At 46.6% G+C, this 22,132-nt stretch overlaps 1 protein-coding gene across 2 annotated transcripts in view; it reads left to right on the top strand.

Annotated features, from left to right (window-relative positions):
• TRIM67 (tripartite motif containing 67) overlaps nucleotides 1–22,132 on the top strand; it is a 483,887-nt gene that overhangs the window by 367,099 nt on the left and 94,656 nt on the right. For both annotated transcript variants that reach the window (XM_069769348.1, XM_069769347.1), the window contains exon 7: nucleotides 10,383–10,521. In XM_069769348.1, the coding sequence (XP_069625449.1) occupies nucleotides 10,383–10,521 (139 nt within the window). The remainder of the gene's footprint in view (nucleotides 1–10,382; nucleotides 10,522–22,132) is intronic.

The following is a 22,132-nucleotide window of genomic DNA, read 5'->3' as shown; positions in this document are numbered from 1 at the left end:
CCAAGGCCTCTTCGGGATAGGCAAAGGTGACAACAATCCACTGGCTCGAGAACAGCAAGGCTTAGCCCGAGCGCAAACCTCACAAGACTGCACAAAAAAATGCACATCCCTCGACAAGGAAGGCCACCAAAAAGACCTGGCCACCAAGTCTCTAGTACCAAATATTCCAGGATGACCTGCCAACGCAGAAGAATGGACCTCGGAGATGACTCTACTGGTCCAATTATCCGGAACAAACAGTCTTTCAGGCGGACAACGATCAGGTTTATCCGCCTGAAACTCCTGCAAAGCACATCGCAAGTCTGGGAAGACAGCCGACAAAATCACCCCATCCCTAAGGATACCAGTGGGCTCAGAATTTCCAGGGGAATCAGGCACAAAACTCCTAGAAAGAGCATCCGCCTTCACATTCTTTGAACCTGGCAGGTATGAAACCACAAAATCGAAACGGGAGAAAAACAGTGACCAACGAGCCTGTCTAGGATTCAGACGCTTGGCAGACTCAAGGTAAATCAGATTTTTGTGATCAGTCAAGACCACCACACGATGTCTAGCACCCTCAAGCCAATGACGCCACTCCTCAAATGCCCACTTCATGGCCAAAAGCTCCCGATTACCAACATCATAATTCCGCTCAGTGGGCAAAAACTTTCTAGAAAAGAACGCACATGGCTTCATCACCGAGCAATCGGAGCTTCTCTGTGACAAAACCGCCCCCGCTCCAATCTCGGAAGCATCAACCTCAACCTGAAAAGGAAGCGAAACATCTGGCTGACGCAACACAGGAGCAGAAGAAAACCGGCGCTTAAGTTCCTGAAAGGCCTCCACAGCCGCAGGAGACCAATCAGCAACATCAGCACCCTTCTTAGTCAGATCCGTCAAAGGCTTAACAACACTAGAAAAATTAGTTATGAAACGACGATAAAAATTAGCAAAGCCCAAGAACTTCTGTAGACTCTTAAGAGATGTAGGCTGCGTCCAGTCACAAATAGCTTGAACCTTGACGGGATCCATCTCAATAGTAGAAGGGGAAAAAATATACCCCAAAAAAGAAATCTTCTGGACTCCAAAGAGACACTTTGAACCTTTCACAAACAAAGAATTGGCCCGCAGGACCTGAAACACCTTCCTGACCTGCTGAACATGGGACTCCCAGTCATCAGAAAAAACCAAAACATCATCCAAATACACAATCATAAATTTATCCAGATATTCACGGAAAATATCGTGCATAAAGGACTGGAAGACAGAAGGAGCATTAGAAAGTCCAAAAGGCATCACCAAATACTCAAAATGGCCCTCAGGCGTATTAAATGCGGTTTTCCACTCATCACCCTGCTTAATCCGCACAAGATTATACGCACCCCGAAGATCAATCTTAGTGAACCATTTAGCCCCCTTAATGCGAGCGAACAAATCAGTCATCAAAGGCAAAGGATACTGATATTTGACCGTAATCTTATTCAAAAGACGGTAATCTATACAAGGCCTCAAGGAACCATCTTTTTTGGCCACGAAAAAAAAACCTGCTCCCAAAGGAGACGAAGATGGATGGATATGTCCCTTTTCCAAGGACTCCTTAACATAATCCCGCATAGCAGTATGTTCTGGCACTGACAGATTGAACAAACGACCTTTAGGAAATTTACTGCCAGGAATCAAATCTATAGCACAATCGCAATCCCTGTGAGGAGGAAGCGAATTGAGCTTAGGCTCCTCAAAAACATCCCGATAATCAGACAAAAATACAGGAACCTCAGAAGGAGTAGATGAAGCGATAGAAATCAGAGGTGCATCATCATGAACCCCCTGACATCCCCAGCTTAACACAGACATCGTTTTCCAGTCCAAGACTGGGTTATGAGTTTGTAACCATGGCAGACCAAGCACTAAGACATCATGGAAATTATACAGTACCAGGAAGCGAATCACCTCCTGATGAACGGGAGTCATACGCATGGTCACGTGTGTCCAGTACTGAGGTTTATTCATAGCCAAAGGTGTAGAGTCAATTCCTTTCAAAGGAATAGGGACTTCCAGAGGCTCCAGACTAAACCCACAGCGGTTGGCAAATGACCAATCCATAAGACTCAGGGCAGCGCCTGAATCCACATAGGCATCGACGGAAATGGCTGATAATGAACAAATCAGAGTCACAGACAGAATGAACTTAGACTGTAAAGTACTAATAGCAACAGACTTATCAACCTTTTTTGTGCGTTTAGATCATGCTGATATAACATGAGCTGAATCACCACAATAAAAACACAACCCATTTTTCCGCCTATAGTTTTGCCGTTCACTTCTGGACTGAATTCTATCACATTGCATTGTCTCAGGTGCCTGTTCAGAAGACACCGCCAAATGGTGCACAGGTTTGCGCTCCCGTAAACGCTGATCAATCTGAATAGCCATAGTCATAGACTCATTCAGACCTGTAGGCGCAGGGAACCCCACCATAACATCTTTAATGGCCTCAGAAAGGCCATCTCTGAATCTTGCAGCCAGAGCGCACTCATTCCACTGAGTAAGCACCGACCATTTCCGAAATTTCTGACAATATATTTCTGCTTCATCTTGCCCCTGAGAGAGAGCCAATAAAGCTTTTTCAGCCTGAATCTCTAGGTTAGGTTCCTCATAGAGCAAACCCAATGCCAGAAAAAACGCATCCACATTGAGCAACGCAGGATCCCCTGGTGCCAATGCAAATGCCCAATTCTGAGGGTCACCCCGCAGGAAAGATATTACAATCTTGACTTGCTGAGCAGGCTCTCCAGAGGAGCGAGATTTCAAAGAAAGAAACAACTTGCAATTGTTCCTAAAATTCAGAAAACTAGATCTATCTCCAGAAAAAAACTCTGGGATAGGAATTCTAGGTTCAGACATAGGAGCATGTACAACAAAATCTTGTATATTTTGAACCTTAGCAGCAAGATTATTCAGGCTGGAAGCCAAACACTGGACGTCCACAATAAACAGCTGCGGTCAGAGCCATTCAAGGATTAAGAGGAGGTAAGACGCAGCCAGGCTGCAATTAAGGCTAGGCAGCAAACTCTGAGGGAAGGGAAAAAAAAGAAAAAAAAAAAACTTCCTCAGACTACTTTTCCTCCTACTTCAGCCAATACGATTACCACTTTTCGGGCCGGCGATACTGTCATGATCCCAATGGCAGGGGATCACAAAAGGACAAGCACAAAAAACAGAACAAGCTCTAGGGTGATGGAAACTGAGCTGACCGCGATCCTGAACCTAATTCACAACACTAGCAGTAGCCGGGGAACGTGCCTACGATGATTCTAGACGTCTCGCGCCAGCCGAAGGACTAGCTTCCCCTATTAGAAGAAACAAAGACCTCTCTTGCCTCCAGAGAAACACCCCACAGAAATAGCAGCCCCCCACATGTAATGACGGTGAAATGAGAGGAAAGCACATACGTAGTAATGAAAACAGATTCAGCAAAATGAGGCCCGCTAAAACTAGATAGCAGAGGATACAAAAGTGAACTGCGCGGTCAGCGAAAAACCCTACAAAAAAACATCCTGAAATTACTTGAACTCATGTGCCAACTCATGGAACATGAGGAGTAATATCAGCCCACTAGAGCAACCAGCAACAAGGAATCACATAACTGCAAGCTGGACTAAAACAAAAATAAAGCAAAACGTGGAACAGGAAAATCAAAAACTTAGCTTGTCCTGATGATTACAGAAGCGGAAAGCAGAGGTAACAAGACACACTGATTACATTGATCGCCGGCGAGGAAATGACAAGAAAGCCAGGTTAAATAGGAAACTCCCATATCCTGATAGAACAGGTGGACACCAGAGACCGCAGAGAACACAAGTCACCCAGTACCATCTGTAACCACCAGAGTGAGCCCAAAAACAGAATCCACAACAGCAGAGCCGTGCAAATAAAAAATATTTTTTTCCCACAAAATGGTTTTTTAGCCCAACAAATTTTTATTTTCCCCAGGGTACCAAGAGAAATTGGACCCCAAAAGTTGTTGTCCAATTTCTCCTGAGTATGCTGATACCCCATATGTTGGGGTAAACCCCTGTTTGGGCGCACGGGAGAGCTCGGAAGGGAAGGTGTTGTGAATTCTGTTATCGAACTCCCTCCTGTGGTCATGAATGGTACTTCGGAGAGTTCTGTCCATGGACTCCCTCTGGTGGCTGTGAGTGGAGCTGCTGCTTCTGAGGTTCCTTCCACAGGTGACGTAGGCTATTCTTTGGCTGGCTGCTCTATTTAACTCCACTCAGATCGTTACTCCATGCCAGCTGTCAATGTTCTTGTACTGGTTCAGTTCGCTCTTGGATCTTTCTGGTGACCTGTCTCCTCCAGCAGAAGCTAAGTCCCTGCTAGTTAAATTATTTGTTCATTGTTTCCTTGTCCAGCTGGCTATTATGATTTTTCCTTGCTAGCTGGAAGCTCTGGAATGCAGAGTGGCACCTCCGCACCGTGAGTCGGTGCGGAGGTCTTTTTGCACACTCTGCGTGGTCTTTTTGTAGTTTTTTGTGCTGACCGCAAAGATACCTTTCCTATCCTCAGTCTGTTTAGTAAGGCGGGCCTCCCTTTGCTGAAACCTGTTTCATTTCTGTGTTTGTGACTTTCATCTTAACTCACAGTCAATATATGTGGGGGGCTGCCTTTTCCTTTGGGGAATTTCTCTGAGGCAAGGTAGGCTTTATTTTCTGTCTTTAGGGCTAGTTAGCTCTTAGGCTGTGAAGAGGCGTCTAGGTCGTGTTAGGTACGCTCCACTGCTATTTCTAGTTGTGTGATAGGATTAGGGGTTGCGGTCAGCAGAGCTCCCACTTCCCAGAGCTTGTCCTGTGTGAGTTTAACCATCAGGTCGTTCCGGGTGCTCCTAACCACCAGGTCCATAACAGGAAGGAGCACTTTTTTACTTTTTCACCGCAGAATTGGCTGGAATTGATATCAGACGCCATGTCACGTTTGGAGAGCCCCTGATGTGCCTAAACAGTGGAAACCCCCTATTCTAACTGAAACCCTAATCCTAGCCCCAATCCTAGCCCTAACCCTAACCTTAACCCTAGCCCTAACCCTAGCCCTAACCCTAGCCTTAACCCTACCCCTAACCCTAGCCCTAACCCTAGCCCTAACCCTAATGGTAAAATGGAAATGAATAAAAAAATTTAATTTTATTATTTTTACCTAACTAGGGGGGTGATGAAGGGGGGTTTGATTTACTTTTATAGCATTTTTTTTAGCGGATTTTTATGATTGACAGCTGTCACACACTAAAAGACACTTTTTATTGCAAAAAATAGTTTTTGCATCTTCACATTTTGAGAGCTATAATTTTTCCATATTTTGGTCCACAGAGTCATGTGAGGTCTTGTTTTTTGCAGGACGAGTTGACGTTTTTATTGGTAACATTTTCGGGCACGTGACATTTTTTCATTGCTTTTTATTCCCATTTTTGTGACGCAGAATGACCAAAAACCAGCTATTCATGAATTTGATGAAGCAGTTTTATTGTTCATGTCAGTACCATTACAGCGATACCTCATTTATATCTTTTTTTATGTTTTGGCTCTTTTATACGATAAAAACTATTTTATAGAAAAAATAATTATTCTTGCATCGTTTTATTCTGAGGACTATAACTTTTTCATTTTTTTTCGCAGATTATGCTGTATGGCAGCTCGTTTTTTGCGGGACAAGATGACGTTTTCAGCGGTACCATGGTTATCTATATCCGTCTTTTTGATCGCGTGTTATTCCACTTTTTGTTCGGCGGTATGATAATAAAGTGTTGTTTTTTGCCTCGTTTTTTTTGTTTTTTTTACCGCGTTCACTGAAGGGGTTAACTAGCGGGACAGTTTTATAGGTGGGGTCGTTACGGATGCGGCAATACTAAATATGTGTACTTTTATTGTTTCTTTTTAATTATTTAGATAAATGTATTTATGGGAACAATATTTTTTTTCCTTTATTTAGGAATTTTTTTTAATTTTTTTTACACATGTGAATATTTTTTTTTTTTTACTTTACAACATTGCCCCCGGGGGGGAGGGGGGAGAGGTTGGGGGCATCATGTTATAGGGTCAGATCGCTGATCTGACACTTTGAACAGCACTTTGTCAGATCAGCGATCTGACATGCAGGGCTGCAGGCTTACCAGCGCTTGCTCTGAGCAGGCGCTGGTAAGCCACCTCCCTGCAGGACTCGGATGCAGCCCCGCAGCCATTTTGGATCTGGGGCCTGCAGGGAGAAGAAGGTAGGAGACCCTCAGAGCAACGCGATCCCATCGCGTTGCTCCTAGGGTCTCAGGGAAGCACACGGGGAGCCCCCTCCCTGCGCGACGCTTCGCTATACCGCCGGAACACTGTGATCATGTTTGATCGCAGTGTGCCGGGGGTTAATGTGCCAGGGGTGGTCCGTGCCGGATGTCAGCTGCGATAGTCAGCTGACACCCGGCCGCGATCGGCCGTGCTCCCCCGTGAGCACGGCCGATCGCATATGACGTACTATCCCGTCACTGGGAATTAAGTCCCAGGTCACCTTGACGGGATAGTACGTCATATGGGATTAAGGGGTTAATCTATATTTTCAGTTTTCTGTTAATGATGCGCTCGTGTCCTAAGGCAGGGTTGGTGTATGTGGTGCTCTGATTAGCTATTCATAATGCAGACTGCTGACAGGTCACTGATCCCTCCCTGACCTGCTCCCTAGTTTGCATAGTTACTGGTTTGTAGGTTACTGTGCACAATCCTGCTGACAGGTTCCCTTTAAAGGGAAGGTGCCGCAATATTTTTTTTGCATTAAAAATTATTGTTTATATAAACAATTATTTTTAATACAAAAATTTTTTTTTTTTACTTTAATATATTTTTAATTATTAATTATTTTTTCAGCCATTGGGTGCCGCCATTTTGCTTTGCAGGAGTGGAAGGGTATGTGCACACGCTGCGGATTTTGCTGCGGATCCGCAGTGGATCCGCAGCTGCTGATCCGCAGCGGTTTCCCATGCGTTTACAGTATAATGTAAACCTATGGGAAACGAAATCTGCAGTGCACATGCTGCGGAACACAACGCGCAGAAACGCAGCGGTTTACATTCCGCAGCATGTCAATTTTTTGTGCGGATTCCGCTGCGGTTTTACACCTGCTCCAATAGAAAACTGCAGGTGTAAACCCGCAGCGGAATCAGCAATAGAAACCGCGATAAAGCCACAGGAAAAACCGCAGCGGTTTTGCACTGCGGATTTGTCAAATCCGCTGCGGAAAAAGCCCTCACAGATACGTGTGCACCCTAAGAGTCCCTGCACGAGATCGGTTCCATCTTTCTGGAGTATCTGTGAGCTCCACTTGAGAGCTGTGCTGTTGGAGCGGGAGCTCCAACTGTCTCCCCCTTCACACTGTCAGCAGCGTGTGGGAGGTGGAGCTGCATATTCATCACTGTAATGGGCGGCACCACGTGACTGCTCATACAGGAGAAGCTGCGGCGAGAGGAGGAAGCAGAGAGGGAGCCGGGTAAGTAATTTATTAACAGCGGGGGGGCGCACAGGGGGTGGGAGGGGGTTGGGGACAGGGATCTTTATTTTAAACATCAAAAAAAAAAAAAAAAAGATTTTTCATATCTTCTCTCCAGCGAACGCTGCTGGAGAGAAGAAATGAATGGCGGCTTCAGCACCAGATGCAGGGGACAGCGCTTAACTGTAGCGCTGTCTCCTGCACGGTGCATGTGGTACCCAGTCAGCACACGGGCGGCAGACGGATGTGCCACGTGAGCACACGGACACTGATAATTCCAGTACTGGAATTATCTGGACGTGTGGGACAGGCCTTGGGTGCAGTCAGGGGAGGGCTGGTGAGGCAGCTGAAGAGAGGGGTCTCATTTTTATCGTTACTATATGGCTACATTTCCCCCAGCCTGCTTCACAGCATCACCCCGGACTGCGCCTGTCGCCTTGCTTTCACACATCGCCAGGACAGGAGCTGAGGAGGAGAATGGGGTGTTTGCATGCAAAGTCTGGATCAGAACAGACCAAATCCGCAGAAATGTTTCCTGGATTTCTGTGGAGCAGACAATCCATCCATGTGTATAAAAGACAGCGTCCATGTACAATCCCTGGCTGCTCCGCGCACCGAACAGGGTGCCCCCCATAGACCAGCACAATGCTATGCTGAAATACTCTGTGCTGCTGTCACCCTGCTCCCTCCACCATATATCTCCTAGAATCCTTGTTATCTGCCATCCTTGGTGACTGTCTACTTGTCAGTGTAACTTTGCAATCACCAACAAAATGGCTGCTCACTGGGTTCCTGAATATCAGCCGCTCTTATCCCTTAGGCTGCCGTCACAACAGCAGTATTTGGTCAGTATTTTACATCAGTATTTGTAAGCCAAAGCCAGGAGTGGAACAATTAGAGGAAAAGTATAATAGAAACATATGCACCATTTCTGTATTCATCACCCACTCCTGGTTTTGGCTTAGGCTGGGGTCACATTGCGTTTTGGTAAGAGCGCTAACGGACAGCGTTGCACGGCGAAATTAACGCCATGCAACGCGTCCGTTAGCGCTCCCATTGCCCGCAATGTACCAGCGCATTGCTAGCGCGTGTCATTTTCGGCACGCGCTAGCGACGCGCCGGTCTTTTGTAGCGCGCCTCGGACGCTGCTTGCTGCGTCCGCGGCGCGCCCGAGGTCCGTTCCCCGCTCTCGCAGATCGGGGAACGGACCCCGAAATGCGACCCTTTAAAAACATTGCGTTAGCGCAATCCACTAGCGCTAGCGCTAAACGGATTGCACTAACGCAATGTGACCCTAGCCTTACAAATACTGATGTAAAATACTGACCAAATACTGCTAGTGTGATGGCAGCCTTAGCAAACACCCAGAAGGGGAGGAGAGGAGTGACATCACACATGTCAGCAGACTCCGCCCATAATTACTGCAGTGCAGTAATGTGAGCTAGTTGTACACTAGGTTTTTGTCCATTTTCAGTAGCTGCTCCCCCTAGTGTTTAAAAGTGGAAAAGCCAAACTTTTTCAAATTATTTTTCATATTTTACTAAATTATAAACAAATTATAATATGCTTTAAGAAAATGTAAAGATTAATTATTTACTTTTTTTCAATTGCTGTAAAAAAAAATTTTTTGATGGCAACTTCACTTTAAGTAAAGTAACAGCAAGTTTGAAAGAAGAGGGAAAAATACCAGAATAAAGAGGCAGGTTAAATATTTTAGTTAGGTGGGTAGTAACAGCTGGGGAGAGGGACCGGAAGAGATGTGAGGGAATAGGGTTACTGGTGCAGGTTGTAGGGTGAGAAGAAGAAACTTCTTCTGTGACAGGCCTGAAGATGGAAAGTGAAATTAAGGTGCGGGAGGGAAGGGAATCCAGGTTCTAAGGGAATTGTGAAAAAATGTCCTGATGGATGTGGTTGATTTTTTTGTAGGAAAAAAGTGGCCAAATCTTCAGGTTGGTGACCGGGACCTGTACTTTAGGGCTCAGGAATAGTGGATATAATATGAACAGTCATTTTGGATTGTTGGCTAGTGTTGTGATGAGGGTGGTAAAGTAAACTTGTTTGACCAAAAGGAAAGCAGAATTATAGGTTTTGAGCAAGAACTTATAATGGATGAAGTCTTCTGCTGAGAGTGATTTTCTTTAGAGACTCTCGGCACACCTTCAGCAGCGCTCTAGAAAATATGTTTGCAGCGTCTGCCAGAGTTGCTGCTTTCTGTGTTGGGTCTTTCTGCATGTATGGAATACTCAAATGATGTGTCATCATGAAGCATTGGCTGTGATCATTGCTGCAATCTCTGCCCCTCACTGAAATGAATTGTCATCAGTGATGATTGTTTCAGTTGCTGAGCTAGTACCTGGATGATGTGCACTGTGCGATGTGCACAAAGACAGCGCAGTCTCTCGGCGGGTCAGATCAGTAGCAATGAGCTGGAAACGGTGTGCTTTGTCAGTGATGTTACCAGCATCGCTCACACAAGTGACGTCACTTGCGGGGGGGTGCTGGTCCCTGCAAGCCGAGTATTTGTTTTACAACGTGCACTGACAGTGCGCTCTGTTGCCGACTCATCACTACTGATTTGAGTCAGTGTGAGAACACACTGTCATTGTTTCCAAAAAGTACAGAAATTTATGGATAGCTTGAAACCCTATACACATTGCAAAATGCTTCCGACACATACCTCTCATGGAATGAGAAACCAAAGAGCTGATAAAGTCTAAATCAGGGCCTAAATTTTACACTGTTCCTTGAAAGTGAATATATCATATAAAATGATTCATCCATTCATTAATGTATGATGCACCATTCATTAATTTATGATGCGTACAATTTAGTTTTAACCTCACCTTTATATGTCATGATGATTTGTTTTTCTGTCATTTTAGGAAGTTTATGTGGGAAAAGAAACTTTATGCACTATTGATGGTCTCCATTTCAACAGCACATACAATGCAAGAGTCAAAGCATTTAATTCAACAGGCCTTGGGCCTTATAGCAAAACTGTAGTTCTCCAGACATCTGATGGTTTGTACAGAATATGATTTTCACATTTGTATTTTTACTGTGAAGTTATACATGAATATCTATACTAGATGGATTTAAATGAAGCCTGTATGCCAAAACTAACAGTATAGCGTTGTAGGGTCAAAGCCCCCATACAAATCACATCTATAAGCTCCAATTCATCAAAGTGTTTTTGCCATGTTGCCCAAAAATGTCACAAGTTTTGGTGTTTTCGAGCTAGTTTTGCAGAGCTGGGGTGGGTGGAAATGACCATGCATCTATAGCTTGTCTAATTCATGACAAGCTGTGGCATATCTTATGCCAGAAATCTTACTCCAGTCCTTCTTCTGTTCTGCAAAAGTTTAATTAAATATGCTAATTAGGCTGCCCGTTGCACTCTTTGTATTTCCAAAAGGCTAGAACATTGTTGCGCCCACTGGTTTTACAAGACCGCCCTCTTTCACTGGTGATTGACAGCACAGGCTCGCTTGAGCTTTCTTTACAGACAGTGCTCTCTCCAGGCAAGTCAGAATTATCAATGACCAGTGAAGGAGGAGGGGATAACCAAATGGTTGAAATCGTTCACTGAACCACTTGGTCATAGCAAGTGTGCACTAAACCACTTAGCCGCAGCAAGGGTGCTCTAAACCACTTGGCTGCAGTAAGGGTGCATGGAACCACTTGTCCGCAGTAATCGAGCACTAAACCACTTGGCCCAGTAACGGTGCTCTAAACCACTTGGCCACAGCAAGGGTGCATGGAGCCACTTGGCCGCAGTAATCGAGCACTAAACTACTTGGCCGCAGCAAGGGTGCATGGAACAACTTGGACGCAGCAAGGGTGCACTGAACCACTTGGACACAGCAAGGGTGCACTAAACCACTTGGCTACAGCAAGGGTGCACTGAACCACTTGGCTGCAGCATGGGTGCACTAAACCACTTGGCTGCAGCCAGGGTGCATTGAACCACTTGGACGCAAGGGTTCACTGAACCACTTGGCCGCAGCAAGGGTTCACTGAACCACTTGGACACAGCAAGGGTGCACTGAACCACTTGGACGCAGCAAGGGTCCACTGAACCACTTGGACGCAAGGGTGCACTGAACCACTTGGCCGCAGCAAGGGAGCACTAAACCACTTGGCCACAGCAAGGGTGCACTGAACCACTTGGACGCAGCAAGGGAGCACTAAACTACTTGGCCACAGCAAGGTTGCACTGAACCACTTGGACGCAGCAAGGGTGCACTGAACCACTTGGATCCAGCAAGGGTGCACTGAACCACTTGGCCGCAGCAAGGGTTCACTGAACCACTTGGACACAGAAGGGGGGAACTGAACCACTTGGCCACAGCAAGGGTGTGCTGAACCACTTGGCCGCAGCAACGGTGCACTGAACCACTTGGCTGCAGCAAGGGTGCACTGAACCACTTGGCCGCAACAAGGGTGCACTAAGCACTGTAATTACCATGTATGATTAAACTTCAGTTGCTGCAGAATGGAGGCAGCTGTTAGAATAGTAAGGTCATTTTTGTTGTTGTTTTATTTTTATAAGTGTTATATTCCCTACAATGTCCTTAATTTGCAATGTCAGTTTGGGTTGACATGCTACTTTTAACCCTTTCACTGCCAAGGACATATATCATGCATCTGGAAGGAGGGTGGTGCTGTTATGAACAGTAAGGAACACTCTGTTACTTTAAGGGACTGCACCCCTTTGTCTGGCATAATGGAATGTTCTGCTTCTCCCTTGCAATAGACTGTGTGAATGGACTGGACTGTGTAGATGGCGGAGTGGAGCCTGAACTGTGTGAGCTGAGGCTTCTGCAGAGAGAACTTTGTGCTTATAGCTGCAAGAGAGGAGAACTGTGTCCTGATATAGCTGCAAGAGAGGACCCCCAGCCTGTAACGGAGTGGACTTGTGAGATTTGACAGACTTTTTCGGGGGCCGCAAGGGTGGCTGTCCTGTGTTAGTTCGAGGAGCCACGAAGATACCGAGAAAGGGATTTACAGTTTCCAGGAGCACCTCCAGGACCCAGAAGCAAGGAGAAGACCACGTTTCACAGAGCTGACAGAAAGCCGTGTGCACCACCGTACTGGACTGCTGGGGGCCCCCGGGACTGGATCAGAGTCCCCAACATCACCGTGAGTTTGTTCCTGCTGCACATGTCAGGGCCTAGTGTAGGCTTCAATAGTCAGAACACAGCAGCCGTGAGACCTGCTTAGTAAAGGCCAGGGAAGTTATACGTAGAGTAGCATCATTCTTTGTTACTTGTTTGCATTTACTTGTGTGACATATATTGAGTCTGTAACGGTTGGAGGACCGTGCTATTTTATGGCAAACTAAAGAATATAACTCTTGTAAATTATCTTTTGCCATTGCATAACCCTGTTTGCATCTTCCTCATCCACTTCATTCCTTGCCTTCCAATAAATCTACCCTTTGTTGTTTGCACCTCATCTTGTGTACAGTAGTCGTCATGCACCGTGGTGGTCCCCCGGCCATCACTTCAAGTGGCCTTGTGAGCAGGGTACTGTCACCAAGATGGAGGCAGCAGACCGCAACGGCGGGAATGATAAATGTTAATGGAGATGCTGTGGGCATTGGTGGAACCCCTGCAAGGACACTCCCTATGGGCACTATATTTAGTGTGCTACTTTGCTTGACTGCAATAATATGCCACTTTCCGGCTGGGTGTCCCGACTGCAAAGCACCCTGAAGATTTATAACATCAGCCCAGACCTTGAAGCAGAAATTGCTTTAACTGCCCTAGAGGGAGAAGCCCGTAGAAACATCTGCCTACAAACAGAACTCACCCGCAGTACCCTGAAGGAGCTAGTGAAGTTCCTGGACGAGATCTACGGCGAGACTGCTAGCGCCGGACACCTTCGCACCAAATTTTTCTCTAGGCTGCAGCGGAAAGAAGGAATTTTTCATTATGCAACAGCACTGCAAGAAGTGTTAGCAGCGGTGCAGAGAAAGGAGGCGGATGGATTTGGTGGCATGGGCTCTAAAGACCGGATACTCCAGGAGCAATTCATTCTGGGACTGCACAGCACATCCTTGAGGCGAGTGCTGTCAGAACGGGTCCGGGCAGATCCGGCTCTTAAGTTTCGTGAAATCCTAGCGGAAACTGTGGCCCGAAGTAAAGAAGAGAGCTGCGGTGATGCGTGTCCAGGGCACCAATATCAGAGGGCACCCAAACCATCAGAAAGTGCTGGTCCAGGTGGTTCAAGACTTGCAGCGGTCCCTTGTCAACGTGCAAGAGAAACTGACCCAGATGGAGCGAAGAGTGAGGGAACTGCAACAGTCTGACCCACCGTACTCCTGCAACCATCCTTCGGCCCGACCGATACGGGATCAGTGGGAGCAAGGCCCCTTCCGTCAGGCATCGGAGACACGAGGACAGACTCGAGGTGCACCCCGGCGAGGAGGCATCCAATGCTGGCAATGTCGAGGACAGGGGCACCTTGCCAGAGACTGTCGGAAATATACTCAGGGCCAGCGGAAGCCGCCGTTAAACTACCAACCCCCGCAATAGTGCAGCACTCTGCGGGGGAGGCGAGGAGAGAGGCCGCTCCATATCATAAAGAACACTTGATTGCTGGGCGTCCCATCTTACGGGCTGAATTCGAGGGAGTTCTAGTGGATTGCTTGATAGATATCGGGACACAAGTGGCGACGATGCCAGAAGCGTATTTCAGGCAGCATTTCCAGGCCCTGGCCAAGCCAAAAAAAGAGACATTGATCCGGTTGTTTGCTGCCAACCAACAACCGATCCCTGTCACAGGGGCCGTGTGGATGAATATTCGAATATGTGGGCAAGAAGTTGGGAGAAAAGGGATCCTGCTAGTCCATGAGCCTATCAAAGAAAATGTGCTTCTAGTATTGGGAATGTATATCCTACGTGAATTCGATCAGATTATGTTTATCAAACGGGGACCTGGATATTGGAAGAAGGCTACTACACATAAGCCTACTCAAGAAGCCCTTCAATGACTGATCCGCGTCTGTGGGACGCAAAAGAGTGTGCAATCTTATCAGACGGTAGGGGTCATCAGGGCTCCTGGTAAAGAAAGTGTAATCCTCCCTCCCGAGCGAGAAACTATAGTATATCTTCCAGTGGGGACTCATCACAACCTTGACGGGTTGCAAGTGATTGTTCAGCCTGTGGTAGGCGGAGGAGTGGACCAAGAAGTCATGATAGCTTGTACGATAGCTGTGGTCCAGCGAGGACACGTCTCCATAAGAGCTTTGAATTGGGGCCCCGCGGAGGTCACCTTGCCGCGAGGGACAGATCTGGCCCTGGTGTACCTACATTAGGGTGAAGTGGTGAGTCAGAAGGAGATGTCTTTATCGCCGAAAGAAGGTGTGGGGTGGACCCTAGCAGTTGCTGCGGGGGCCGAAGAGACGCCATCCCCGGAGTGGAGTCTCCTTGATCAAATGGAAGTGGATGTGAAGGCTCTGGGCCCTGAGCGTGTACAAGCAATAGAAACTATGCCCGTCACGCCGAGGATTTCGGCTGTACTGAAGCCATCACGCATGAGATACCGACAGGGGAAACTCATCCGATTTGAGAATGATACCGGCAGATCCCGCCCAAGATGTATCAGGAGGTGAAAACGTTACTGAGGCAGATGCTGGATTCAGGAGTGGTGCAGAGTAGTCAGAGCCCTTGGGCAGCCCCGGTGGTGCTCGTCAAGAAAAAGGATGGGATTATCCGATTCTGTGTAGATTATAGGAAACTCAATGCCTGCACTGTTCGAGACTCATATCCGTTGCCCCACATCGAGGAATCCTTGACAGCATTGGGGAAAGCTAAATACACTGCGTGCAGAATTATTAGGCAAGTTGTATTATTTGGATTATTTTTATTATTGATCAATAACTATGTTCTCAATCAACCCAAAAGACTCATACATATCAAAGCTTAATATTTTTGGAAGTTGAAGTGGGTTTTTTTTTTATTTGGCTATCTTAGGAGGATATCTGTTTGTGCAGGTAACTATTACTGTGCAGAATTACTAGGCCAGGGGTCCCCAACTCCAGTCCTCAAGGCCCACCAACAGGTCATGTTTTCAGGATTTCCTTTGCATTGCACAGGTGATGCAATTATTACCTGGGCAAGACTAAGGAAATCCTGAAAACATGACATGTTGGTGGGCCTTGAGGACTGGAGTTGGGGACCCCTGTACTAGGCAACTTAATAAAAAACAAATATATTCCCATCTCACTTGTTTATTTTCACCAGGTAAACCAATATAACTGCACAAAATTTAGAAATAAACATTTATGACAACCAAAACAAAAAAAATTAGTGACCAATATAGTCACCTTTCTTTATGACACTCAACAGCCTTCCAACCATAGATTCTGTCAGTTGCTTGATCTGTTTACGATCAACATTGAGTGTAGCAGCCACCACAGCCTCCCAGACACTGTTCCGAGAGGTGTACTGTTTTCCCTCCCTGTAGATCTCACATTTTATGAGGGACCACAGGTTCTCTATGGGGTTCAGATCAGGTGAACAAGGGGGCCATGCCATTATTTTTCTTCTTTGAGACCTTTACTGGCCAGCCACACTGTGGAGTAGTTGGAGGCATGTGATGGAGCATTGTCCTGCATGAAAATCATGTTTTTCTTGAACGATACCGACTTCTTCCTGTACTACTGCTTGAAAAAGTTGTCTTCCAGGCTGGCAGTAGGTCTGGGAGTTGAGCTTCACTCCATCCTCAGCCCGATAAGGTCCCACAAGTTCATCTTTGATGATACCAGCCCATACCAGTACCCCACCTCCACCTTGCTGGCGTCTGAGTTGGAGTGGAGCTCTCTGCCCTTTACTGATCCAGCCTCTGGCCCATCCATCTGGCCTATCAAGAGTCACTCTCATTTCATCAGTTCATAAAACCTTTGAAAAGTCAGTCTTAAGATATTTCTTGGCCTAGTCTTGATGTTTTATCTTATGTTTTTTGTTCAAAGGTGGTCGTTTTTCAGCCTTCCTTACCTTGGCCATGTCCCTGAGTATCGCACAGCTTGTGCTTTTTGTTACTCCAGTAATATCGCAGCTCTGAAATATGGCACAACTGGTGGCAAATGGCATCTTTGCAGCTTCACGCTTGATTTTCCTCAATTCATGGGCAGTTATTTTGCTCCTTTTTTGCCCAACACGCTTCTTGTGACCCTGTTGGCTATTTTCCATGAAACACTTGATTGTTTGGTGATCACGCTTCAAACGTTTGGCAATTTCAACACTGCTGCATCCCTCTGCAAGACATCTCACAATTTTGGACTTTTCAGAGCCTGTCAAATCTCACCCATTTTGCCAAAGGAAAGGAAGTTGCCTAATAATTAAGCACACCTTATATAGGGTGTTGATGTCATTAGACAACACTCATTACAGAGATGCACATCACTTGATTTACTAAATTTGTAGTTGGCTCTCAAGCCTGAACAGCTTGGAGTAGGACAACATGTATAAAAAGTATCATATGATCCAAAAAACAACTTGCCTAATAATTCTGCACGCAGTGTACTTCTCCACCCTGGATCTAGCAAGCGGATACTGGCAAGTATCCATGGCAGAGAAAGACAAAGAGAACACCGCCTTCATCCTCCCTATGGGGCTGTTCGAGTTTAACCGGATGCTCTTCGGGCTCTCCAATGCTCCGGGCACGTTTCAACGGCTGATGGAAAAGTGTTTTGGGAGACTTAAATTTTGAGGCTACGCTGATCTATCTGGATGACATCATTGTGTTTTTGACCTCATTCGAAGAACACCTTGCCCGGCTTGGACAGGTACTCCGGAGACTGCGGGCTCATAACCTCTTCAAGAGAGAGATGTGAGTACCTGGGCCACATAGTGTCACAAGATGGAGTTCTACCTTCGCCAGAAAAAGTGGCTGCTATCCAGAAATGGCCAGTCCCTCGAACAGTGAGAGAACTCCAAGCCTTTCTGGGGCTCGCTGGGTACTACCTCCGGTTTGTTAAAGACTTTGCGAAGGTGGCGGGTCCTCTCAATGAGCTGCTGAGGGGGACCACTGGAGTGCCGAAGACCCAGTGCATCCCTTGGGCCCAGAGACAAGACGAGGCCTTCCAGACTATAAAGAATGCCCTTACCTCAGCCCCAATTTTGGCCTACGCAGATTTCGATCAACTGTTCTGTTGTACACAGATGATAACCTTCATGGACTCAGTGCAGTACTTCCTCAGACAAAGGATGTCATCGGGTATGCCAGCAGGTCCCTGCGAGACAGCGAAAGAAACCCTCACAATTACAGCTCCTTCCGGTTAGAGCTCCTGGCCATGGTGTGGGCCATGACAGAGAAGTTTGCGGGCTTTCTGACAGGTACCAAGATTCAAGTTCGAACAGACAATAATCCCCTGGCCCACCTTGAGAATGCTAAATTGGGGGGCCTTAGAACAACGGTGGGTGGCTCGCCTAGCTAAATTTGACTTTACCATCCGTTAGCGCTCTGCTACCGAAAACGCAAATGCTGATGGGCTGTCAAGAGTGTCTGTGGAGACTCGAGCGGGGGATCTCGATGAGCAACTCGAAGAGGTGGAAACCCCAGACTTTCGTAAGTTTTAGCCCTGCGCATTACCCCGGTCCCTGGGGAGAACCAAGAGGAATGGGGACATGTTCAGGATGAAGACAAAGGGCTGAGACAAATGAAATGGTGGGTAACTCAGAAGCTGAAGCCTGGCAAACAAGAGAGAGATGATCTGGACTCTGAAATGAAGAGTGTGCTACACCAGTGGGATAGACTGGAGATGCGAGAGTCAGTACTATATTGTAAGAGACAACAGCCAAAAGAAATGGATGTAAGGTAACAGGTCGTCATCCCGGGAAGAATGGCTCAAGAAGTAGCTAAAGAGCCCACGAATTTGGAGCTCACTTCGGCCCCACAAAGACCTACCAATTGTTACAGCGGTATTTGTATTGCCCCCAGTTGGAGTCTGTGGTGGAAGAGGTTTGCCGGCAATGTCAAGTATATGACCTTATTAAGAGTATCGAACAGAGGGCACCCATCCAGACCATACAAACTAAGGAACCGCTAGCTCAGGGATAGGAAACAAAGGGTGGTTATTAATGGAGCACACTCGGACTGGGTAGCGGTTAGCAGTGGGGTACCACAGGGGTCAGTATTGGGCCCTCTTCTTTTTAACATATTTATTAATGACCTTGTAGGGGGCATTCAGAGTAGAATTTCAATATTTGCAGATGACACTAAACTCTGCAGGGTAATCAATACAGAGGAGGACAATTTTATATTACAGGATGATTTATGTAAACTAGAAGCTTGGGCTGATAAATGGCAAATGAGCTTTAATGGGGATAAATGTAAGGTCATGCACTTGGGTAGAAGTAATAAGATGTATAATTATGTGCTTAATTCTAAAACTCTGGGCAAAACCGTCAATGAAAAAGACCTGGGTGTATGGGTGGATGACAAACTTAAATTCAGTGGCCAGTGTCAGGCAGCTGCTACAAAGGCAAATAAAATAATGGGATGCATTAAAAGAGGCATAGATGCTCATGAGGAGAATATAATTTTACCTCTATACAAGTCACTAGTTCGACCACACTTAGAATACTGTGCACAGTTCTGGTCTCCGGTGTATAAGAAAGACATAGCTGAACTGGAGCGGGTGCAGAGAAGAGCGACCAAGGTTATTAGAGGACTGGGGGGTCTGCAATACCAAGATAGGTTATTACACTTGGGGCTATTTAGTTTGGAAAAACGAAGACTAAGGGGTGATCTCATTTTAATGTATAAATATATGAGGGGACAGTACAAAGACCTTTCTGATGATCTTTTTAATCATAGACCTGAAACAGGGACAAGGGGGCATCCTCTGCGGTTGGAGGAAAAAAGGTTTAAGCATAATAACAGACACGGATTCTTTACTGTAAGAGCAGTGAGACTATGGAACTCTCTGCCGTGTGATGTTGTAATGAGTGATTCATTACTTAAATTTAAGAGGGGACTGGATACCTTTCTGGAAAAGTATAATGTTACAGGGTATATATACTAGATTCCTTGATAGGGCGTTGATCCAGGGAACTAGTCTGATTGCCGTATGTGGAGTCGGGAAGGAATTTTTTTCCCCAATGTGGAGCTTACTCTTTGCACATGGGGTTTTTTTGCCTTCCTCTGGATCAACATGTTAGGGCATGTTAGGTTAGGCTATGGGTTGAACTAGATGGACATATAGTCTTCCTTCAACCTTAATAACTATGTAACTATGTAACTATGTAAGTCTTGATGATCGACTATCTCCTCATGGGACACTCGGCCCGGGGGCTACAGTACTGTTTGGTGATTACCGATCATTTCTCTAAGTTCGCAGTAGTCACCCTGACTAGAGATCAGACTGCGGAATTGGCAGCTCGAGTGATCTGTCAAGACTTCATCTGGGTGTATGGGTGCCCAAAGCACATCCACTCCGACCAAGGCGCATGTTTCCAAGGCAAGGTGATGGAAGAACTGTATTGTATGTGTGGCATCGAGCGGTCCTGGACCACCCCTTACCACCCTCAAGGTAACGGAGCATGTGAATGCTTCAACTGAACCTTACTTCAAATGCTGAGAACGTTGGAGGAGGATAAGAAGGCGTGTTGGCCAGATTACCTGCCAGAAATGGTCTGGCCCTACAACAATCGGGTCAACTCCACCATGGGTTATACCCCTATCTAGTGCTGTTTGGAAGAGCTGGATGAGAGATCATTGAGCTGAATTTGGAACAGCTAGAGGAGCTGATGGAGCGAACAGTCACCTCATGGGTGAAAGAGCATCAGCAACGATTACAAATGATACGGCAGTTGACGGGTCAGCAGCTGCAAGAAAAAGAACATACGGGCTGCAAACCAACTCAAGAGTTACCGCTCCAACCCAGAGACCGAGTATTAGTCAGAGAAACGCCCCAAGGGAAAACTAAGTGGGAGATGGGAAGTACAGCCTTACAGAGTAATTGAGCGAGTTTATGCCCTGTCTTAACGTATTAATGGCCCTGTCTACAAGGTGCAGATTGAGAGTGGGGTGTCCGCCCCTAGAGAACTTCACAGGTATATGCTGCGGCCCTGACGGTCTGGGATCTGTTCTACACCATTGCCGCCTAAAGGCGCTACTCCATTTCCTGAATCTGTCATGCCTGATGGTGAAATAGATGACGAGTGGTGGACCATCCCTGACACCGTAGGGCAGGGGTGTCAAATTGCATTCCTCGGGGGCCTCAGGATTTCCTTGTATTGCACAGGTGATAATTTAATCACCTGCACAGAATGATTCCAGCACCTTGTGTAATGCAAAGGAAATCTTGAAAACATGCATGGTCTGAGGCCCTCAAAGAATGCAGTTTGACACCCCTGCCGTAGGGGGTCCTCAGCCGCACACAGACGGTAATCCCATGGTTGTACCAGTACCGCCACGCGAGGATGAGACCAGACAAGAGCCCACGATGACTCCTGCAGCAAGTGTTCCTCTGGAAGATAGTCAAGCCTTGTCTGGCAGGCAAGAGCTTCGGAGATCCCAGAGATCTAATGCAGGGGTTCCACCAGTCCGATATGTAGAACAGTGTGCTCTGTCTGTTTTTACAACTTTGTTGCCTCTTCTGTAGGTGCGGTTTCTGCATTGCACGTTCCTTCATTACACTTTTACCTTGATGCTGTGATGGCCAAGGATGACCATCATTAGGAAGGGAGGCATGTAGGAGGGTGGTACTGTTACTTTAACAGACTGCACCCCCTTGTCTGGCGTGATAGAATGTTCTGCTTCTCCCTTGCAATATACTGTATGAATGGACTGGACTGTGCAGATGGAAGGGGTGGAGCCTGAACTGTGTGTGTGTGAGCTGAGGCTGCTGCAGAGAGAACTTTGTGCTGATAGCTGCAAGAGAGGAGAACTGTGCCCTGATATGGCTGCAAGAGAGGACCCTCAGCCTGTAACGGAGTGGACTTGTGAGATTTGACAGACTTTTCCGGGTGCAGCAAGGGTGGCTGTCCTGTGTTAGTTTGAGGAGCCACGAAGATACCGAGAAAGGGATTTACAGTTTCCAGGAACACCTCCAGGACCCAGAAGCAAGGAGAAGACCACGTTTCATGGAGCAGACAGAAAGCCAAGCGCACCACCGTACTAGACTTCTGGGGGCCCCCGGGACTGGATCTGAGTCCCCAACATCACCGTGAGTTTGTTCCTGCTTTGTGCACATGTCAGGGCCTAGTGTAGGCTTCAATAGTCAGAACACGGCAGCCGTGAGGCTTGCTTAGTAAAGGCCAGGTAGGTTATACGTAGAGTAGCATCATTCTTTGTTTCTTGTTTGCATTTACTTGTGTGACATATATTGAGTCTATAACGGTTGGAGCACCGTGCTATTTTATGGACAAGCTAAAGAATATAACTCTTGTAAATTATCTTTTGCCATTGCATACCCCTGTTTGCATCTTCCTCATCCACTTCATTCCTTGTATTCCAATAAATCTACCCTTTGTTGTTTGCACCTCATCTTGTGTACAGTAGTCTTCCTGCACTGTGGTGGTCCCCCGTCCATCGCTTCACATCCTTGCAGGGTGCTTACTCAGTAAATAGGTATGAAATACATTCTGGTTATTAATCTTCATATCTTCTCCATATCTCA

Source organism: Ranitomeya imitator, chromosome 5, assembly GCF_032444005.1.
Source record: "Ranitomeya imitator isolate aRanImi1 chromosome 5, aRanImi1.pri, whole genome shotgun sequence".
Classification (NCBI taxonomy): Eukaryota; Metazoa; Chordata; class Amphibia; order Anura; family Dendrobatidae; genus Ranitomeya; species Ranitomeya imitator.
The sequence above is the reverse complement of the archived record's forward strand: the minus strand, read 5'-3'. Positions and strand labels throughout refer to the sequence as shown.